We start from the raw sequence: 22,967 nt of genomic DNA, 5'->3' as shown, positions 1-22,967 counted from the left end.
TCTGAGGTTATTGATATTTCTCCCAGCGATCTTGATTCCAGCTTGTGCATCTTCCAGCCCAGCATTTGTCATGATGTACTCTGCATATAAGTTAAATAAGAAGGTAACAATAAAACTCTTCAAAAAATGGGCATGAAGGAACCTACCTCAACATGGTAAAGGCCATATATGATAAGCCTACAGGAAACATTATTCTCAATGGTGAAAAACTGAAAGCATTCCCCCTAAGATCAGGAACAAGACAAGGGTGTCCATTTTCACCACTATTATTCAGCATAGTTCTGGAAGTCCTAGCTACAGCAACCAGAGAAGAAAAAGAAATAAAAGGAATACAGAGCAGAAAAGAAGTAAAGCTCTCACTGTTTGCAGATGACATGATACTGTACATAGAAAACCCTAAAGATAGTATTGGAAAATTACTAGAGCTGATCAGTGAATTTAGCAAAGGTGCAGGATACAAAATCAATACACAGAAATCACTTGTATTTCTATATACTAACTATGAAAAATCTGAAAGAGAAATTAAGGACTCAATCCCATTCACCATTGCAACAAAAATAATTAAATATGTAGGAATAAACCTACCCAAGGAGACAAAAGAGCTGTATACAGAAAATTATAAGACTCTAATGAAAGAGATCAAAGATGACATAAACAGATGGAGAGATATTCCATGTTCCTGGGTAGGAAGAATCAATATTGTGAAAATGACTATACTACCAAATACAGTCTACAAATTCAGTGCAATCCATATCAAATTGCCAATGGCATTTTTCACAGAACTAGAACAAAATATTTCACAATTCGTATAGAAACACAAAAGACTCCAAACAGCCAAAGCAGTCTTGAGAAAGAAGAATGGAGCTGGAGGAATCAAGCTACCTGTCTTCAGGTTATAGTACAGAATTACAGTCATCAAGATAGTATGGCACTGGCACAAAAACAGAAATACAGACCAATGGAACAAGATAGAAAGCCCAGAAACAAAGCCACACACCTATGGGTACCTTATTTTTGACAAAGGCAAGAATATACAATGGGGCAAAGACAGCCTGGGAAAACTGGACAGCTACATGTAAAAGAATGAAATTAGAACACTTCCTAACACCATAGACTAAGATAAACTCAAAATGGATTAAAGGCCTAAATGTAAGACCAGAAACTATAAAACTCTTAGAGGAAAACATAGGCAGAACACTCGATGACATAAATCAAAGCAAGATCCTCTATGACCCACCTCCTAGAGTAACAGAAATAAAAACAAAAGTAAACAAGTGGGACCTGATTAAACTTAAAAGCTTCTGTACAGCAAAGGAAACACTAAGCAAGGTGAAAAGACAACCCTCAGAATGGGAGAAAATAATAGCAAAGGAAACAACTGACAAAGGATTAATTTCCAGCATATACAAGCAGCTCATACAACTCAATACCAGAAAAACAAACAACCCAATCAAAAAGTGGGAAAAAGACCTAAACAGACATTTCTCCAAGGAAGACATACAGATGGCTAACAAACGCATGACAAGATGCTCAACATTGCTCATTATTAGAGAAATGCAAATCAAAACCACAATGAGATATCACCTCACCCCAGTCAGAATGTCCATCATCAAAAAGTCTACAAACAATAAATGCTGGAGAGGGTGTGGAGAAAAGGGAATGCTCTTGCACCGTTGGTGGGAATGTAAATTGATACAGCCACTATGGAAGATGGTATGGAGATTCCTTAAAAAACTAGGAATAAAACCACCATATAACCCAGCAATACCACTCCTAGCCATATACCCTGAGGAAACCAAAATTGAAAAAGACACATGTATCTCATTGTTCATTGCAGCACTATTTACAGTAGCTAGAACATGGAAGCAACCTAGATGTCCATCGACAGATGAATGGATAAAGAAATTGTGGTACATATGCACAATAGAGTATTACTCAGTCATAAAAAAGGATGCATTTGAATCAGTTCTGATGAGGTGGACGAACCTAGAATCTATTATACAGAGTGAAGTGAATTAGAAAGAGAAAGATAAATATCGTATTCTAACACATATATACGGAATCTAGAAAAATGGTACTGAAGAATTTATTTGCAGGGAAGCAATGGAGAAATAGACATGGAGAAATAGACATATAGAATAGACTTATGGATATGGGGAGAGGGGAGGAGAGGGTGAGATGTATGGAAAGAGTAACATGGAAACTTATATTACCATATGTAAAATAGATAGCCAACAGGAATTTGTTACATGGCTTTGAAACTCAAACACAGGCTCTGTATCAATCTAGAGGGATGGGATGGGGCAGGAGATGGGAGGGAGCTTCAAAAGGGAGGGGATATATGTATACTTTCAGAGAAGGCAATGGCACCCCACTCCAGTACTCTTGCCTGGAAAATCCCATGGACGGAGGAGCGTGGTGGGCTGCAGTCCATGGGGTCGCTAGGAGTCGGACACGACTGAGCGACTTTACTTTCACTTTTCACTTTCATGCATTGGAGAAGGAAATGGCAACCCACTCCAGTGTTCTTGCCTGGAGAATCCCAGGGACGGGGGAGCCTGGTGGGCTGCCTTCTATGGGGTTGCACAGAGTCGGACACGACTGAAGCGACTTAGCAGCAGCAGCAGCAGCAGCATAGGTATACCTTTGGCTGATTCATGTTGCAGTTTGAAAACAAAAAAATTCTGTAAAGCAATTATCTTTCAATAAATATATTGAGAAAATAAAAATAAAACATGTAGAACAGTGTCTGGCACAAAATAAAAAGTATATATATGTTTGTTAAATAAAAAGTGATGAACTCCCAGCAGCATTTCTCAAATTTCTATGTGTACATGAATCACATGGGGATTCTGCAGAAATACAGACTCTGATTCAGCAGGTCTGGGGTGGGGCCTGAGGTTCCATATTTCTGACAAGTTTCCGGGTAACATTGATGCTACTGGCTCATGGCCACACTTGGCTTAGTGAGGGGTCTACACACTCCCGCTTGATGGAGAAGGGAAGGGTTTGGGTATGACGCATCTCCTCTATTTAACTTGCCTCTGTCCCCAACAGCTGTTGAAGGTAAACTCTTGGAATCAACTTCTAGTTTCTAGGAGAAAATTTCTCCTTATGCCCACTAATGCTCTTGCTTGTTACCCTAGGACCCAATCACTTCTAATCAGCAGTGCCATTCAGTCATCTGGCTTCACTTTGAATAAGAGAGCAGTGAGGGGTGGAGATTCAAATCTCACTGATGATGCAGCATCTTAGGGACCAGTCAGTGTCTCCCCTTGTGAATGTGGGCTTCTCCGTGTAAGTGTCTCAGAGGTTAACATGCAAAACTGGTTTGTCTCATCTGGGATTTAAGCCACCGCAGCAATCACTCTTTGTGATCCTCTAGGTTTATGGAAGGGGGATGGGGAAATGATGAGACCACCCCCACACTACTGAGAAAAATGGCTTGCTCCCAGCAGTCACACTAACATTTTGGAGATTTGTTTTTTGAATATGTGTTCTATGTGCGTGTGTGCGTGCGTGCTAAGCTGCTTCAGTCGTGTCCAACTTTTTACCACCCTATGGACTGTAGCCCACCAGGCTCCTCTGTCCATGGGATTTTCCAGGGAAGAATACTAGAGTGGGTTGCCATGCCCTTCTCCATGGAATCTTCTCGACCCAGGGATTGAACCTGGGTCTTCTGTATTGCAGGCAGACTCTTTCCTGTGCCCTGATATTTTCTCAGGCTCTTGTTTTAAATATGCTTTCCCCCCATATCTTCTTCTTTAAAAGAATGTTAGCTCCTTATTGTTTAATTGACATATAATTAATAGTCAGTGAAATGCACAGATCTTCATAGCACAGTGTAATGAGTTTTTGCAAATGAATGTTGCCATGTAACCCACATCTCTGTCAAGACACAGAACATTTCCCTCCCCTAAAAAAAAACAACATTCTAACTCCTCCTTCCAGTCCATCTTTCCCTCTGGCTCTCAGGAAAACACTGCTCTGATTTCTTTCAACAGAGATTAATTTTGCCTGTTCTGGAACTCCATATAAATCTAATTGTGCAGGATGTATTCTTTTGTATCTGGCTTTTTTCAGCATCATGTCTTTGAGGCTCATTTGCATTGTTGCATGTATCAGTAATTCATTCCTCTTTATTGCTGGGTTAACTTCTGTAGTATGATTATAACTCCATTGTTTATCCCCTCACTTGTTGAAGGACATTTGGGTTGTTTCTAGTTTTGGGCTATTATGAACAAAGCTGATGTGGATATTCTTGTTCAACTCTTATTGTGCACATTTTCATTTCTTTTGAGTAAATACAGGCAGGCCTCATTTTATTGCACTTAGCTCAATTGTGCTTCACAGGCACTGGGTTTTTTTTTTTACAAATAGGTTTGTGACAACCCTTTATCAAGCAAGTCTCTTTGGCACCACTTTCCCAAAGCATCTGATCACTTTATGTCTCTGTGTCATCTTTTTGAAATTCTTGCAATATTTTAAACTTTTTCATAATTATTATATTTGCTACGTTGTGCTGTGATCAGTGATCTTTAATGTTACTGTTGCAAAAAGAAGATGGACGTTCTGAAGCACTTTTTAGCAATAAAGTATTTTAAAATTAAGGTAGGGACATTATTTTTTTAGACATAAATGGTGCTTTGTGTTTAGTCGCTCAGTTGTACCTGACTCTTTGTGACCCCATGGACTGTAGCCCAGCAGGCTCCTCCGTACATGGAACTTTCCAGGCAAGAATACTGGAGTGGGTTGCCATTTCCTTCTCCAGAGGATCGATTTCCCAACCCAGGGATTGAACCCAGGTCTCCTGTATTGCAGGCAGATTCTTTACTGTCCGAGCCACCAGGGATACGTAAAGGATTACAGTATCCTGTAAACCAAACTTTTTTTTTTGGTGGGCCACTTTAAAAATGTTTATTGTTTCCATTTGGTCCACCGCGTGAGCAAGGGCTCCAGAATGGTTAAAAAGCTGCCTAGTGGCTGCAGAGAGAACCTTCAGGCAGAAGTCTTGACACCCGGAGGATGCCAGAGGGGCTCAAAGGCTGTTGGGTCTTGGGAGGCTTCTAGTTGTGCTGAAAGGGTGAGCATTTGGAAGAGATACTGATGCAGCCCACCCTGGGGACCAGGCAACCTGCAGAGGTCAGTCACGTGGTCACGCACCTTCTTGATGAGTTTCACCTGCTCCTCCAGGACGCGGCTCTCCCGGAAGTCACAGAGCTGGGGATCTGCCGGGGCAGAACCTAGGGCATGCAGATCTGGAAGGCCTGGTTCAGGTGCTTTTCCAGGACCGCGAGGGCTTCCTTGGCATCCTGGATTTTACCCCACTCATCTTGGGATGGTCTGAGCATGCCAGAAGAGGGCGTGGCCACCACAGTGGTTTTGCATTTTCGAGAGACGTTGGGATCTCTGGAGTTTCTCCTCAGACAGTTTGCGGAAAAATTTGGCTCACACCCTCCGGAGCCACATCGTTGCCCCGGAGAAGCCCAGAGAGAGGTAGGTGCGGGAGGCCCGCAGATGCCTGTTGACCAGATGATTGACAACGCCTCCACTGGGGTGGCATAGTTCTACTAAATCTGGGAGCTCAACCAGTGTCCATTGGTTGATAGGTAATAAGGAGCTAAGCTCAAAACAAAACAAAACAAAAAAAGCAATGTGGGCTGGTCCCGGAGGCTGAGGATAGCTGAGTGGTTGTTTCCAAAGGTGCAGCTTGAGAAAAAGGTTGGAGGGTGGTCAGAGGCTGGAGGAGGGGGCGTCCCTGGGTCTGTTCTGACCAAATCCTGCTGAAGCAAGAGACAGATTGGTGAACCACTGAGTGAACCACCTTACTTGCACCGGGGAAACCGAAATGTTTGCATGACTTGCTCTGCTGAGGTACTGGCTTTTTTATGGTGGTCTGGAACTGAACCAGGATAACTCTGAGGTAGACTGTACACAAGTGGAGTTGCTGGGTCCTAAGGGTGGTGAATGCTTAACTGTATATGAAATTGCTAGAGGGATTGCTAAACTGGCCATTTTATCTTCCTGACATTGTTGTGCTCCACATCCTCATCAGAATTTGATGTTGCCAGTCTTTTGAATGTCAGCCATCATAGTGTGTGCATAATTGTATATCATCTTTGTTTTAATTTGCATATTCTTGATGACTCATGCTATTGAGCCACCCTCACGTATATTCATTTGTGAATTGCCTGTTCAAGTCTTTTTACTCATTTCAAAAATTGGGTTGTCTTTTTATGATTGAGGTTTGAGAAGTTCTTTGTATGTTTTAGATCCAGAGGCTTGTTAGATGTGTGTTTTGTGAATACGTTTGTAAGTTTTCACCCGATCTGTGCCTAACATATTCAACTTATTTATTTATGGTTGCACTGGGCCTTTGTTGCTGTGTCTGGACTTTCTCTACTTGGGGTGAGCAGGGGCTACTGTTTGTTCTCTGCTGGGACTTCTCATTGCAGTGGCTTCTCTTGTTGTGGAACAGGGGCTCCAGGCACTCAAGCGTCAGTAGTTGGGGCACGTGGACAAAGTAGTTGTGGTACTCGGGCTTAGTTGCTCTGAGGCACGTGAAATCTTCCCAGACCAAGTGATTCAACCCATGTCCCCTGCCTTGGCAGGCAGATTCTTATCCACTGTGCCACCAGGGAAGTCCAGTTATTCTTAATAATGTCTTTTCATAAATTAAAAAAAAAGTTTTCCCTTTATGATGAATGCTTTTTCATTCCTATGTGAGAAATCCGTGTCTGCTTTAAAGTTGCAAAGGTATTCTCCTGTGGTTTCTTTTGGCAGTTTTATAATTCTAAGTTTTAGTGCATCATTTATTGGTTGGGTTATTTTTTATTGTAGAAGATGCAGAGATGAGATAAATAATGATCCATCTTGAATTAACTTTTGTGTGTGGCATGAGGCAAGAGTTGAAGTTGTTTTACTCCTTATAGATAGCTACTTGCTGCAGTACTATTTGTTGGGGAAAAAACCCTGTCTTTTCCCTCATTGAATTGCTTAGATTCCTTTACCCCTAAATCAATTGATTATATAAGCATGGATCTTTCTGGACTCTGTTCTGCTAATTTATGTGTCTTTCATTACCAACATCACAATGTCTTGATTACCATGGCTTTATGGTAAATCTTGAAATCTGGCAAGTATCAAGGCAGTATAAGTCCTTATCTTACTCTTTTTCAAGATTGTTTAGCTCTTCTAGGTTCTCAAGATGATTTTAAAGTCACCAGTTTCTACAAATAAAAGTTAAAGATTTCGTAAAATTAAGGTTTAAATACAGTGAAATGTACAGATCTTACAAGTATGTAAGCCACACTCTTATCAAGATAGTTCAAGAAACCCAGAAGGCTCCATGGTGCCCTTTCCTAGTCATTCTGCTCTCTCAGAAATAACTGCTATCCTGATTTCTCTTACCAAAGATTAGTTTTACCTTTTCTAGAACTTTCTCTGAAGGAAATCAGGCAATATATATGTTTGTGTGAAAACTTCTCTCAGTGTAATGCTTTTGCTTTGTCTATCAGCGATTTGTTCATCATCATTGCTGAGTATCATTTCATTGAATGAATACGCCACAATTTCTTCATTCTTTCACCTCTTGATGAACAGCTGGGCTGCTGCCAGTTTTTGGCTGTTGTGAATAAAGCTGCTACAGTTAAGTTTTGTAGAAGACTTTTTTGTGGAGAGGTGCTTTCATTTTTCTTACATAAATACCTTACAGTGAAATTGCTGATTATAGACTAAATGTATGTTTAACACTGTAAGAGACTACCAGAACCCTTTTCAGAATGGTTGTAATATTTTGCAATCCCGTGAACAACATATGGGCCTTCTGAGCATCCCACATCTTCACAAAAGTTTGGGGTTCATTTTAGCTAATTTATAGATATGTCATAATATTACAGCTTTAATTTGCTATTCTCTGGTGACTAAAGATGTTGAATAAATTTTTATATGCATATGTCTTTTTGTGAAGTGTCCGTTCAAACTTTGAAGTGAAGTGAAAGTCGCTCAGTCATGTCTGACTCTTTGCAACCCCATGGACTATACAGTCCATGGAATTCTCCAGGCCAGAATACTGGAGTGGGTAGCCTTTGCCTTCTCCAGGGGATCTTCCCAATCCAGGGATCGAACCCAGGTTTTCCTCATTGCAGGCAGATTCTTTACCAGCTGAGCCACAAGGGAAGCCCAAGAATACTAGAGTGGGTAGCTTATCCCTTCTCCAGCGGATCTTCCCGACCCAGGAATCAAGCTGGGGTCTCCTGCATTGGAGGAGGATTCTTTACCAACTGAGCTATCAGGGAAGACCCTGCATTATTTATTAGGTAAGTTGTTTTTTATTGTAGAAGATAAGTATAGAGATAGAGGTATAAAATATATATCCCTATATATCCTTTGTCAGATTTTTGAGTTTTTTCTCATTTTTTGACTTGTTTAATCATTATAAATGTCTTTTGATGAGCAAATTGTTTTAAATTGCATTTTAATAAAGTCCAACTTTTCAATTTTTACAGTAATTGTTTTAAAATTTATTTTTAATTGGAGGATAATTGCTTTGCAATATTGTGTTGGTTTAGCCATACAACAGTGTGAATCAGCCATAAGTATACACATATACCTTCCCTCTTGAACCCCATCCCACCCCTCTTGATCATCATAGAGCACCGGGCTGAGCTCCCTGTGCTACATAAGCAGCTTCCCACGAGCTATCTGTTTTACATATGGTAATGTATATATTTCAGTGCTACTCTCTCAATTCATCCCACTCTCTCCTTCTTGCATCAGTTTTTTAGTGGTTCCTGAATTCTGTATCTTAGCTATATGAAAGTGTATCTAGCCCAAGTTCACAAAAATAGTTTTCTATTTTTTTCCTAGACATCTAAATTCACTTAGTTCTATAATTTTTTTGTTTTTGATTCCTTAGTATTTTCTATGTGCACCATTATGTAGTCTGCAAATAAAGGCAGCTTTACTTTAAATTGCTTTTATACACCTTTCATTCTTTTTTCTTATTACACTGACTAGAACCTCTATTCAAAACAGTACTAGAAGTGGTGACAGTGGACATTTCAGCCTTTTTACTGATCTCAGTGAGGAAGCATTAAATCCAATCTTAGTTATAGACTATATATTCTAATACATATATTCCAATAGATAATACTAGGTTTAAGGATATTTCCTCTGTTTCTAGCTTGAAAGTTCTCTTCTCTAAATTGTCAAAAGTTTTTTCAGCACATGCTGAGATTATTAGAGTCACCACCCACCTTATTCTATTAACATGCAAATTTAACAGTTGGCATTTGACTGTTAACCAACCTTACATTCCTGTGATAAATCTTATGTGGTCATGTTGTGTTGTATTTTGTAGTATTTAGTGTGATTTGATTTGAATAATATTGTGTTAAGGATTTTTCATGAAAATTTCATGAGGTATATTAACCTGCTGTTTTCTTTTCTTGTGATTTTTTTTCTGGTTGTGACATCAGATTTGTGCTAGCCTCATACAATGAGACTGAAATTATGTTCTCCTCAAGGTTTGTGAATGTGTTTGTTTAGAATTGACATTATTTCTTCCTTAAATGTCTGATAAAACTACCAGGAAAATCTCCTAGACCTGGAGTTTTATTTGTGGGAAGATAAATAAAAGTTCACTTTCTTTAATAAGTATATGGATATTTAGATTTTCTACTCCTTGAGCCAGCTTTGGTAATGTGTTCTAAGGAATTTGTCCATTTAGCCCAGGTTTTCAGATTATGAGAATGAAGTTAATAATATTTTCTTATTATTTTAACATATGTAGGATCTGTAGAGATATGTTCTCCTTAATTCCCAATATCGAGTATTTGTGTTTCAGTCTACTTCATCAGCGTAGCTGGGGTTTTATCAATTTTTAAAAAATTTCCATTTTCCCTCATATTTTGATTATTTCCTCATATCATGTTCCATTCTTTATTATTATCTTTTTCCTTTCTGCATACTTTGAGTATTATTTCCTCATTTTGAAATAATTTCAGGTTGAAGCTTAGGTAATATTTATTTTTCTTTTCTAATATAAATCTTCAGAGCTACAAGTTTACTTTTAAGCATTGTATTAGCTGCATCCCACAACATCCCAACATTTTGGTATGTTGTGTTTTTATTTTTCTCATTTAAATATCTTCTAATTCCTTTTATAATTTCTTCTTTAATTTATAGGTTATTTAGAAGTATAATGTTTAATTTCCAATATTTATGGATGTTTCTGGAATCTTATCATTAATTTCTAAATTTTATTTTGTCAGAAAACAAACTCTGTAGTATATGAATCCTTTTAAGTTTGAGACTTGTTTTATGGCCAAAAAGTTTTAAGGTCTATCTTGGTGAATATTCTTTGTGTACTTGGATAGACTATCAATTATGTTGAGTTGATTGTATTGACATTTTGTATATTCTTTATTTTTCTTTTTGTTTATTTGATGCTATAGAATGTGAGCCCTGGTCCCTCCACGCCCCCAACCCCCCACACCAATTCATATGTTGAAATTCTCTCAATATAATGGTGTTAGGAGGTGGGGCCTTTGGTAGGTAATCAGGTCATGAGGATGGAGACCTCATGAATGGGATTCATGCCCTTATAAAGGAGACCTCAGAGACTTCCTTGCCCCTTCTACCATTTGAAGACAAAGCAAAAAGACAGATGATTGTAAACCAGGAAATGAGTCCTTAGCAAACACCAAATCTGTTGGTTCCTTCATCTTGGATTTTCCAGCCTCTAGAACTATAAAAAATTTCTGTTGTTTTTAAGTCATTCAGTTTATGGTCTTCTGTTCTAGCAGCGCACTGGGCTAATATATTTTATCGATTCATAACTGTGATAAGTACAGCTGACAGGTTTGAACTATCACTTGTACAGGGATATTTTTGAATAGTAAATACTACAGTACTATATGTTACATGATTCAGTGGATCCACAGATGCAGAAGAACCTAGGATATGGAGGGCCAACTATAGATTATCCTTGGATTCACTCTTGTGTTGTTCAAGGGTCAATTGTATTGAAATCTGCAACTCTAATTGTAAATTTATGATTTTTCCCATTCTGTCAATTTTTGCTTCAGTTATATAGAAATATGATTGTTATAGCTTCTTGATGAATTGACATTTTTGCCCTTATTAAATGTTTCTCTTTATATCTGGTAATGGGGCTTCCCTGGTAGCTCAGTTAGTAAAGAATCCCCCTGCAATGCAGGGGACCCCAATTCGATTCCTGGGTTGAGGAGATCCACTGGAGAAGGGAAAGGCTACCCACTCTAGTATTCTCGGGCTTCCCTAGTGGCTCAACTGGTAAAGAATCTGCCTGCAATGCAGGAGACCTGGGTTCCATCCCTGGGTTGGGAAGATCCCCTAGAGAAGGCAAAGGCTACCCACTCCAGTATTCTGGCCTGGAGAATTCCATGGACTGTATATAGTCCATGGGGTCTCAAAGAGTTGGATATCTGGTAATACTTATCTTGAAGGAAGTCTACATTGTTTAATACTAATATAATTATTCCAACTTTCTTGTAGTCAGTGTTTTCATGGGTCTTTCCATCTTTTGACTTCTACCCTATTTGTGCACTTTTGTATGTGACGTAGTTAGTGCCTGATATTTTTAAAAAATCCAACCTAATGAATATTATCTTTTAATTGGAGTGTTTAGTTCTTTTGCATTTAATTAAATTATGTGGTTGGGTTTATATATATATTTTTTCTTTTCTTGTTTCCTTTTGAATTAATTGAACATATTCCAGTGATTTATATCTCCTTGATTGGGTTGGTAGCTATAACTCTATGTTCTATATTTTTAGTGATTGCTCTGGGTATACAATATATACCCTTAACTTATAACAGTGTAGCTTTTAGTAGTTTACTACTTCACATTTAATATAATAATCATACAGCAGTATAAAGATATTTTCTCATTCTTTTGTGCTGTTATATTTTCACTTCATTTTACTTCTGCTGCTGCTAAGTCGCTTCAGTCGTGTCCTCCTCTGTGTGACCTCATAGACGGCAGCCCACCAGGCTCCCCGGTCCCTGGGATTCTCCAGGCAAGAACACTGGAGTGGGTTGCCATTTCCTTCTCCAATGCATGAAAGTGAAAAGTGAAAGTGAAGGTGCTCAGTTGTGTCCGACTCTTCGCGACCCCATGGACTGCAGCCCACCAGGCTCCTCCACCCATGGGATTTTCCAGGCAAGAGTACTGGAGTGGGGTGCCATTGCCTTCTCCAATCATTTTACTTCTACACATTATAAACCCCAAATACATTGTTACTATTTGGATTTTAATGATTTTTTAAACCCCAAATACATTTGGGGTTTAAATACTATTTGTATTTAAATCCAAAATACTATTTGGATTTAAATGATTTTTTTAAAAAATCAAGAAATGAGAGGAAAATATTTAATAGTTACTCACATATTTTCTATTTGTTGTTCTCTTCATTTCTTTGTATAAATATAAATTTTCATCTGGTATTATTTTCCTTCTTCCTGAACAACTTCCTTTAACGTTTCTCATAGTAAAGATTTTCTAGCTATGGATTTTTTTCAGTTTTTTTTCCTATCTTATAATTTATCTTGCCATAATTTTTAAAGGCATTTACTCTGGATATAGAATTATAGATAGACAATGTTTTTGTTTCATCCCCTAAAGACATTATTTTCTGAGTTGCATTATTTCTGGTGAAAAGTTGATGGAAACTATTCTTTTTTTCTCCTATATATTATGTTTCTACATTCTGGCTGCTTTAAAGATTTTAATCTTTGGTTTATCTCAGTTTGATTGGGAGTTATTTTCTTCAATCTCTGAGTTAATATTTGTCATCAAATTTGGAAAATTTCCAGCTGCTGTTTCTTCAAATATTTTCTCTAACCCAATCTTTCTCCTCTCCTTTGGGACTATAACTTCAAGTGTATTAGGCTACTTGATATGGTCTCATGGTTGAGATTCTGTTCATTTTATTTAGCCTTTTCAACTCTAGTGCTTCATTTCGGATACTCTGTATAGCCTCCTCTACAAGTTTACCAATCTCTGCTTCTGCAGGGGTGTGATTTCCATTCCTCCATTCAGTAGGTTTAACAATTTCAGATACTGTGCTTTTCAGTTTTAGAATTAGCATTTGTTTTCTTTTTAATTAATAGATTTTATTTTTTAGAGCAGTTTAGGTTTACAGAAAAATTATGCAGAAAGTATGGTGATTTCTCATATACTGCTGCCTCCCCATACATAATCTTTTCTGTTAACACCTTGCGTTAGTGTGGTAAAGTTGTTAGGATTGAGGAATCAGCACTGATACATTATTATTAGCTAAGTCCCAGTTTACATTAGGGTTCAGTCTTTGTGTTGCACATTCCTACAGGTTTTGATGAATGTATAATGGCCTGTATCTACCATGATTGTATCGTATACAAGTTTTACCACCCTAAAATCCCCTGTGCCCCGCGTTTTCATCCCTTTCTCCAAAGCCCTGGAAACCACTGATCTTTTTGCTGTCTCCATAGTTGTAGCTCTTCCAGAAGGTAATATAGTTGGAATCATATGGTGTAACCTTTTCTGACTAGTTCTTCTTTCACTTAGAGATGTGCATTTAGCATTCCTCCATGCCTTTTTGTGGGCTTCCCAGGTGGCGTTAGTGGTAAAGAACCCACCTGCTGATGTAGGAGACATAAGAGACTCGGGTTTGATCCCTGGGTTGGAAAGATCCCCTGGAGGAGGGAAGGGCAACCTACTCCAGTGCTCTTGCCTGGAGAATCCAATGGGCAGAGGAGCCTGGCGGGCTACAGTCTATAGGGTTGCTAAGTGTCGGACACGACTGAAGCAACTCAGCAGCAGCAGCATGCCTTTTTGTGATTTGATGGCTGTTTTATTTTTGTTGCTAAATGATATTCCATTGTATGAAGGTACCACAGCTTGTTTATCCATCCATCTGTTGAAGGACATCTTGGTTGCTTCCAAGTGTTGGCAATTATGGATAAGGCTTCTATAGACATTCATATCTACTTCCCTAGTAGCTCAGCTGGTAAGGAATCCGCCTGCAATGCGGGAAACCCTGGTTTGATTCCTGGGTCGGGAAGATCTCCTGGAGAAGGGACTGGCTACCCACTGTAGTGTTCTTGGGCTTCCCTGGTGGCTCATTTGGTAAAGAATCAGCTTGCAATGTGGGAGACTTGGGTTCCATCCCTGAGTTGGGAAGATCCCCTGGAGGAGGGCATGGTAACCCACTCTTGCCTGGAGAATCCCCAGGGACAGAGGAGTCTGGCAGGCTACAGTTCATGGAGTTGCACAGAGTTGGACATGACTGAGTGACTGAGCACAGCACAGCACACAGGCATTCATACACAGGTTTTGGTTTAGATGTACGTTTTCAGCCGTTTTCCGAAGTGGCTGTATGATTTTGCATTCCCAGGAGCAACAGCTGAGAGTTCCTGCTTCTCTGCATCCTTATCAACATTTGTTGTCAGTGTTGTGACTTTCTGCCATCCCGATAGGTGTGTGGTGTTCTCTTGTTTATGACATTCATTATTCAACTGAGACTTTCTTTTGTTCTCTTTATATTTTGGTTTTAAGTCCTTGAATTTAAGAGCCACTTAAAATTTTTTTTTTCCTGCTCATTGTATCCTCTCTGTCTTTTCTGAGTTTGTTTCTACTGACTGGCTTTTCTTCTGTGCATCTCACTTTCTCCTGCTTTGCATGTCTCGATTGTCTTTTTGACGTTTCATTTTGTATTGGCCTATAACTGATTAACAAACAATTTTGTAATAGTTTCAGAGGAACAGTGAAGACACTCAGCCGTACATACATATGTATCCATTCTCCCCCAGACTCCCTTCCTATCCAGGCTGCCACATAACATTGAGCAGAGTTCCATGTGCTATACAGTAGGTCTTTGTTTGGTTATCCATTTTAAATATGTGTGTGTGTGTGTTAGTCACTTAGTCGTGTTTGATTCTTTTCGATCCCATGGACTGTAGCCTGCCAGGCTTCTCTGTCCATGGAATTCTCCAGGCAAGAATACTAGAGTGGGTAGCCATTGTCTTCTCTGGGGGACCTTCCCGACCCAGGGACCGAACTTGGGTCTTCTGTATTGCAGGGAGATTCTTTACTGTGTGAGCCACCAGGGAAGCCCATTTTAAACACAGATTGTTTTTATTGTATACTCTACTTTATGGATGCTAAGTTCTTGGATGTTTAGATTTTGATGTCTGTTTGACAGTGCTGTGTGTTCTTTTTTCCCCCCCAGCAGAAAGTGAATTGACTTGCGGAGCTCTTAACTTACCCAAGACTTTAAAAAAGCTTTGGGTGGACAGGGGAGCCTGGTGGGCTGCCGTCTATGGGGTGGCACAGAGTCGGACACGACTGAAACGACTTAGCAGCAGCAGCAGCAGCAGGGTTAGATTAATCCTGTTTGTAAGGTGTGGCCCTTTTAGTCTCTCTACTGAATGCCCTTGGTGTTTAACAAAGTCTCTCTGCCCTCAGTGGTTGGAACTCCTGGCCCTGTGTGACCCTGGGGAGTTCCACTCCGAGTCTTTCAGAAGTTCTTTCCTCTCATCAGTGTTGAGTTGGCGTTCTGGAGTCTTGCTCTGTGCATTCAGTATTTAGTATTTAGCCAAAGATTCAAGAGGACTCCTACGCAAATATTTGGAGTTTCTCTCCTCCGATAATTTCTGTTCAGTACCTGCCCTAAAGCTTCCAGCCATCTCAGTCACCCTCAACTCTCACCCCACTGATGCATCATCTTCCCCTTCGATTTCCTCCCCTGGTCCCGTGCCCTGTCCCTGTGCCCTGAGGCACCACCCAGGCAGAAGGCTGGGCCTCACCTCACGTGTTTTCCGTCCCTCAAGCCTAGCATCCTGCTCTGCCTGTTACCCACATCTGAAATCAGTTATTTAGTGTGTCCTGTCCAGTTTTCTAGTTATTTGCAATGGAAGCAAAATCTGGTATCAGTTATCCCTTCATGGCTAGAAAGAAAACATTCCACTCATTCTTTTCATGTGTGGGTTTAATATTCTTTCCATGACTTTTGTGTTTCACAGCATCAGTCTTACCTGGCATCTGAGGCCCTTGCTTTTTCTCTTTCTAGAAGGCAAATCTAATACTATCTTGATACTTACTAATCCTTTAGTTTGAACATAAAGACTAGCATTTTTTAAAGTAGCATTAACTAGCACACACCCAGGGCGCTCTGGAGTTTTTAACCCCTCATTGTGCTGTAGGCATGACCATGATCTCACTCTTGCAGGAGAGCAAAGGGAGGCTGAGACTGGAGGAGTGATTACCTAACACCTTTCAACTGGTTGATGATGGCTGTCTGACTCAAAGCTCTGTTGTTGTTGTTATTTAATCACTAAGTTGTGTCTGATTCTTTGCAACCCCATCGACTGCAGCCCTCCGGGCTCCTCTATCCATGGGATTTCCCAGGCAAGAACACGAGAGTGGGTTGCATTTCCTTCTCCAGGGGATCTTCCCAACAGAGGGATTGAACCCAGGTCTCCTGCGTTGCAGGCAGACTCTTTATTGTCTAAGCCACCAGGGAAAAGCCCTCATGTAAAACATCTTCAAAGAACCTCTGCAGCAAATCAAAAAAACATATCTGTGGGAAACTATTGTGCCACACTGGATATTATGTCAGTCCTTTAAAAAAAAAAGTGATTTCCACTGTGATGGAAGGAAACCATTAAAAGAGTGAGTGGAAGAAAATCCCCTTTGTAGCTTTCAGCTTCTCTTTGTGTAATGTTGCAGGGAGCATGTAGGTTCTTTCATTTGAATCCTGATTCTGCCTCAGATGCTTTCTTCAGTGTTTTGTTTGTTTTCAGTAAAGGAATCTGAAAAGTCTGGCCCTGAGTGACTGGCAGTCTCTAAGATGGTCCCTAGTAATTCCTAAGTTCTGCCGGTGGTGCTCGTCTATGATCCTCTCGTCTTGAACATGGGCCAGACTTAGTGATTTGCTTCTAATGAAAGGAATATAACAGAAATGATGGGATGTCATTTCCAAGGTGAGGTCACAAAAAGGCTGTGCCTTCCATCTTGGGCACCTTGTTAAGCTCTCTCCCTCGCTGGCTCTGACGGAGGCCAGCTGCCATGTTATGAGCTGTCCCAAAATGAGGCCCGTGTGGCAAGAAACCGACGCCTCCAGCAGACAGCCAGTGAGCACTGGAAGCCTGCCAGCGGCCGTAGAGGTGAACTTGGAAAAAGTTCTTTCCCCCATGGAGCCTTCCAGTGACGGCAGATACTGGATTGTAGCCTGTAGGGGACCCTGAGCCAGAGGTACCCAGCGGAACCGGAAAAATACATGTGATTAAGCTGCTGGATTTCAGGATAATTTGTTATTAGTGATGGATAACAAAGCAGTGTCTGGCATAAAGCCGATACTCTTGTTATTAATTGTTTTCTTTCTCCCTGGCTTTCTTCTTTTTGCATCTCAGGGGAATGGTGACTTTTGTGGTGGCCTGACTCTGCTCATCTGCAGGAATGGTGCTCACACTGGACTCTGAGCTAATTGGAAGCAGAATTCCCCAATGTGAGCTCTCCCCATTCTCCCTTGTTTGTTTGTTTTGATATTTCATTTGGGTGTGGTAAGAGGTGAAATTTGACATCCTGATTGTTTCCAGAGCTCAGAGTTGTAATGTACTGCAAAAATTTGGACAGAAATTGTGGTTTGTGTTTGTAGCATCCCTTTTACAAACATTCAAGCTGTTCAGTTCAGTTCAGTCGCTCAGTTGTGTCCGACTTTGCGACCCCATGAATCACAGCACGCCAGGCCTCCCTGTCCATCACCAACTCCCGGAGTTTACTCAAACTCATGTCCATCGAGTCGGTGATGCCATCCAGCCATCTCATCCTCTGTCGTCCCCTTCTCCTCCTGCCCCCAATCCCTCCCAGCATCAGTCTTTTCCAATGAGCCAACTCTTCGCATGAGGTGGCCAAAGTATTGGAGTTTCAGCAATAGACACAGTGCGGTTCCACCACGGAAAGATAGTCCTGCATCACTTCCTGTGGAAGCACATTAGGGGTATGTGTTTTTTTGTGAGTTTTTTTTTTTTTTTTTTAAATCCCCCTTTTCCTTCTTTCTTACATTCTCTGCCTGACTGTAAAATTAAGTCTTTCCTCATGGGATCATTTTGAACTTTTATCTCTTCTCAGATATAGGATCTCAGCTTTCAGGCCCCCACCTCCACCCTTTTCCAAGTTCCGAATCGACAGATTGCAAACTGAGATGCCTGAAATCTTCAGGGTATTGTTCACTTGATAAAATGTCCATCCCTGGCAGTGCAGACACTTGTGGAATTTCTGGCTCTCGCCTGCCAAAATGAATTGCATTCGATCTCCCTGAGAATTGAAGAGAGCCAGAGTCTTAGATCTAAAGAGAGATGACTGAGGACGGGTCCCCTACTTTTTTTTTTTAACTTTAAAATTTCTGAGATGTATGGTTTTTTCCTTGTGAAATCTCAAATTGGAGGAGAAAAATCTCCACTAAATATTTGCTGGTCCCTAGCATCTGTTCCAGATGATTGAGGAACAGTTTTACTCCTTTATATTACTCAGCCATTAAAAAGAATACATTTGAATCAGTTCTAATGAGGTGGATGAAGCTGGAACCTATTATACAGAGTGAAGTAAGCCAGAAAGAAAAACACCAATACAGTATACTAACACATATATATGGAATTTAGAAAGATGGTAACAATAACCCTGTGTACGAGACAGCAAAAGAGACACTGATGTATAGATCAGTCTTATGGACTCTGTGGGAGAGGGAGAAGGTGGGGAGATTTGGGAGAATGGCATTGAAACATGTATAATATCATGTATGAAACGAGTCGCCAGTCCAGGTTCGATGCATGATACTGGATGCTTGGGGCTGGTGCACTGGGACGACCCAGAGGGATGGTATAGGGAGGGAGGAGGGAGGAGGGTTCAGGATGGGGAGCACGGGTATACCTGTGGTGGATTCATTTTGATGTTTGGCAAAACTAATACAATATTGTAAAGTTTAAAAATAAAATAAAATTAAAAAAAAATGTTCTTATTACAACACAATCAAGGTTCAAGAATCTGCTACATTCTGGTGGGGAATTGCTTAAAGGATATGGTCCCTCCACCCATTGCTAAGCCAGCACTTAGAACTCTGCAGGGGCAAGCAGGCTTGTGCAAGGCAGTAGGGAAAGGAGCAGGTTTCTAATATGCATCATGTTGTCTGTCTGTCTGTCTGTATCATTGTGTATATATGCAGACACCTATTTGTGTGTACTAGGATTCTGAAATCTGAGGCTATAAGCCACACCTAGCCCAGTGACCTATCTCTAGTATCTCACACCCAGTGTCATTAGATCTCTGAAAGCTACACATCTGAAATGTGACATTTATACTCTTCCCCTATGTCCCTACCCACCAGTTTGAATGCTTTTACTGGATCTTTGGTTTGATAGCATTTAATGGTACCACCACCAGCCCTCATGGGAGCAGGGCCAATGCCTCTCTTGTTCCTCAATGAGCTCCTGATCCTTCAAACAGTGTCTGGCTCATAGTAGGCACTCAATAGATATCTGTTAACTGTTGAATAAATATTGCTGAATGTGTTGAGTAAAGAAGGAAGGGCCTGGTAAGAATTTTCAGAGGACTGACTCTAAAATGTTACTGATGATCATGTTCATTCCTTACCATGGTGTCCTCTGAAGAAGGACCCTGGGGAGAAGGAACTTTCTTGTTTTCAGTTCAATTCAGTTTAGTCGCTCAGTTGTGTCTGACTCTATGGACTGCAGCACGGCAGGCTTCCCTGTCCATCACCAACTCCTGGAGCTTGTTCAAACTCATGTCCATCGAGTCGGTGATGCCATCCAACCATTTCATCCTCTGTCATCCCCTTCTCCTCCTGTCTTCAGTCTTTCCCAGCATCAGGGTCTTTTTAAAGCAGCATCAGGTTCTTCTTATTTTAGGAAGGGAAATACTTCTGCCTCTCATGGGAAAAAAAAAATCACATAGCTTCAGTTGTGTGGACATAGATTTCCTCTTCGGGCTGGCTGCTAGGAAACTCAAAGTGTCTGTTGATTGACCCCTTGTGACAACACAAGATTTTATGGAATGCATTGTTTTATCAGGGTCAGTTCTTCTGTATTTTCTCTCTAAGCAAACATTTCTCACTGACCCCTAGTATTTTGTGATTGTGCTATATGTGTCTTTGTAAATAGTCTTCAGTTCTGGCGAGTGAATGTGCTAAGTTGCTTCAGTCATGTCTGACTCTTCATGACCCCATGGACTGTAGCCTGCCAGGCTTCTCTGTCCATGGGAATTTCCAGGCAAGAATACTGGAGTGGGTTGCCATATCCCCCTTCAGGGTGAATACATAAGGATAATGCTGTGGAAAGGGAGTGGGAAATACAGGAACATTGGCAGAACAGCATGGTGTGGTGTGGGAAACAAAAGGGGTCCCCAGAAAAGGAGGGAAACAATAGTGGAGGAGGAACATGGGGCTTAGAGGGTGAGAATCAGGGTTGGCCCCCTCTCCTATACCTGCAGGACATCCTGGGAGTTGGTCTGTGAGGGCTGATAGACTTGGACAATGGGCGGACATCTGGCTGGCATCTCTGGGTAAACGTGTGGCCTGGAACCCTCTCAGAGTGGGGAAGGAGACCAACCAGGAGTGTGTCCTTGGAATCAGGTTTATATCTCTACTTTGGCACTATCGGTGGCCACTTGGCTTCCCTGAGCCTCCATTTCTTATCTGTGAAATGGGATAATAACAGTGTATCCTGCTTGGGTTCTCTTCCGGGTTCAATGAGGCAAAGAACAGGAAGCATCTGAAAACATACCCAGCGCTTCTGCATTAGTCAGTGTCAGCACCGCACTGAGCCCGCCGTGGAGTCCCCTCATCAAGGCATCTCACAGCCAGGGTGGAGTGGCACTGGAGAGAGACGGGGCTGTGGTCTCAGTCAATTTCTGTACATTTCTTAGTAGTCCTTTGTTATACACTTTTTTCCCCCTTAACCCAAATGTAACGGACCTTCCTCAGATTGTTCCTGTATTCCATCAGCACCTTCTGACTGTAGGCAAATCTCACAGAACTTGGCATCAGTAAAAAATACATTCTGAAAGTTTTGAAAAATAATGCCGATTCTTTTTTAACCAAAGCTTTCTTAGAGGGGCCAAGGGAATACATTCCTGCACATTCCACAGTGGAACTCTAAAGATCCATCTTAACGTCTCAGTTTCCAGTTCCTCTTCAGGGCAGCTGTTGAATTTCCCCCACCCCTACTTCCTTCCTTCTCTCTCCATCAGCTTTCTTTTCTTTCTTCTCCCCTCTCAGGCTGTGATCCTCTGGTTTTCCTTCTCTCTCCTGGGCTCTTAGATTTCTGCATTATTTAAAGAAAGGATCATCAAACCTTTCTGTGAAGGGCCAGGTAGCAAATATTTTAGGTTTTTGAGGCTATATGTTCTTTTTCACATGGCTCAGCTCTGTCTTGTAACTTGAAGGCAGCCAGAGGAAGTGAATGGGCATAGCTGTTTCCATAAAACTTTGTAAAAACAGGAAGTGGGCTTGGTTTGGTCCACGGGCTGTAATTTTTGACCTCCTGATTTCAACGAGATTCAGGAATTTTTAAATTTTCACCTGTTGATATTTCTTTCTTTCTTCACCACATGCAGCAAAACTGAAGATTCTGTTATGGATGTGTCATGGATTATTGTGAATATCCATTTCCATTTTCTATTTTCTCCCTTTTATGTTGATTGCTGCTGCTACTGCTGCTGCTAAGTTGCTTCAGTCGTGTCCGACTCTGTGCGACCCCATAGACAGCAGCCCAACAGGCTCCCCCGTCCCTGGGATTCTCCAGGCAGGAACACTGGAGTGGGTTGCCATTTCCTTCTCCAATGCAGGAAAATGAAAAGTGAAAGTGAAGTCACTCAGTCGTGTCCGACTCTTCGCGACCCCATGGACTGCAGCCTACCAGGCTCCTCTGTCCATGGGGTTTTCCAAGCAAGAGCACTGGAGTGGGGTGCCATCTTTGCCCACACTGCCTGTAAGACACATGTATTTGGTACCACTGAGCCCTGAAGTTAGTGTGACTGGTTTCTCAGGTTCCTAGGTGAAAGGTGTGTGTGTGTGTGTGTGTGTGTGTGTGTGTGTGTGTGTGTGTGTGATGTTTGGATGAGAGTTCTCTTAGCCAATGATGGGAAAAATTAAGGTTCTATTTTTTTTTTTTTTAGCCTCTTTCACGTTCTCATTTGTTCTGGGAAGATATTCACCTCAGACTGTAATGTAAAAAGTCCTGGACTAGAGCCACGGGATCTGATTTTGTTGTTGTTGTATCACTACTGTTGTGTTGGACTTTAGCAAGTCCGTTCACTCCCTGGTTTGGATCTTTCAGGTGTTGAACTAGAATCTTTGATCACAAGTCTTTCAGCAGTTGACTCTTATTCAGATGAAATCTTCCCTGGAGTCCGGATGTTCACGGAATGAATGGGGGAATCAGAGCCCTGTCCAGAGCCCTTTTGTCCCATCCCTCAGTCTCCTCCTAACCTGAGGAGACCCAGGAGCATCACCTGGAACCCAGGGCTTGAGGCAGCATAGATGAAAGTTTACTAAACTGCGATACTCTGGCTTCTGTCTGAACTTCTGTCATTGCCCAGTGTTCCAAACATCTTGAACATTGTTTATTCTCCTCTGAAATGGCAGAGACTTGTTATAAATTTGTTCTTATACACTTACTTATCTATTTTCCTGGCTGGCTTTTTACTCCTTAGAATTTTTAAGCCTACCACTTGGACTCCTTACTTATCCTTTATGGCCCAACTCCAAAAACCCACTTCTAAGGTTCATCTAAGTAACTGACTTCTTACAGAAAACTTTTGGAAGATCTGCTGAGTCTAGAAGAATCTCAAGTCACAGCTTTCAGATAGCCTTGTTTATATGGACCTTTCCTCCCTATCGGAGAAGGCAATGGTAACCCACTCCAGTACT

General features: G+C 41.1%; 1 protein-coding gene across 35 annotated transcripts in view; it reads left to right on the top strand.

The window, feature by feature from the left end:
* The first annotated feature begins 4,238 nt into the window (after positions 1–4,238).
* The window catches only part of LOC129631575 (uncharacterized), a 478,809-nt gene continuing 460,080 nt past the window's right edge, over positions 4,239–22,967 (top strand). For 3 of the 35 annotated variants that reach the window (XR_008704088.1, XR_008704087.1, XR_008704089.1), the window contains exon 1: positions 4,895–5,496. Coding sequence is in view for 10 of the 35 variants with exons in the window: in XM_055552680.1 (XP_055408655.1) it covers positions 5,251–5,496 (246 nt within the window). In the remaining 25 variants the exon portion in view is untranslated. Of the gene's footprint in view, positions 5,497–8,147; positions 8,319–17,436; positions 17,532–22,967 lie in introns of all 35 variants that reach the window. The other 32 variants (XR_008704106.1, XR_008704104.1, XR_008704092.1 and 29 more) reach the window with 32 other exon arrangements.

This window comes from Bubalus kerabau, chromosome 17 (assembly GCF_029407905.1).
Source record: "Bubalus kerabau isolate K-KA32 ecotype Philippines breed swamp buffalo chromosome 17, PCC_UOA_SB_1v2, whole genome shotgun sequence".
In the NCBI taxonomy this organism is placed as follows: Eukaryota; Metazoa; Chordata; class Mammalia; order Artiodactyla; family Bovidae; genus Bubalus; species Bubalus kerabau.
Note: the sequence above shows the minus strand (reverse complement) of the source record. Positions and strands in the feature narration are given on the sequence as shown.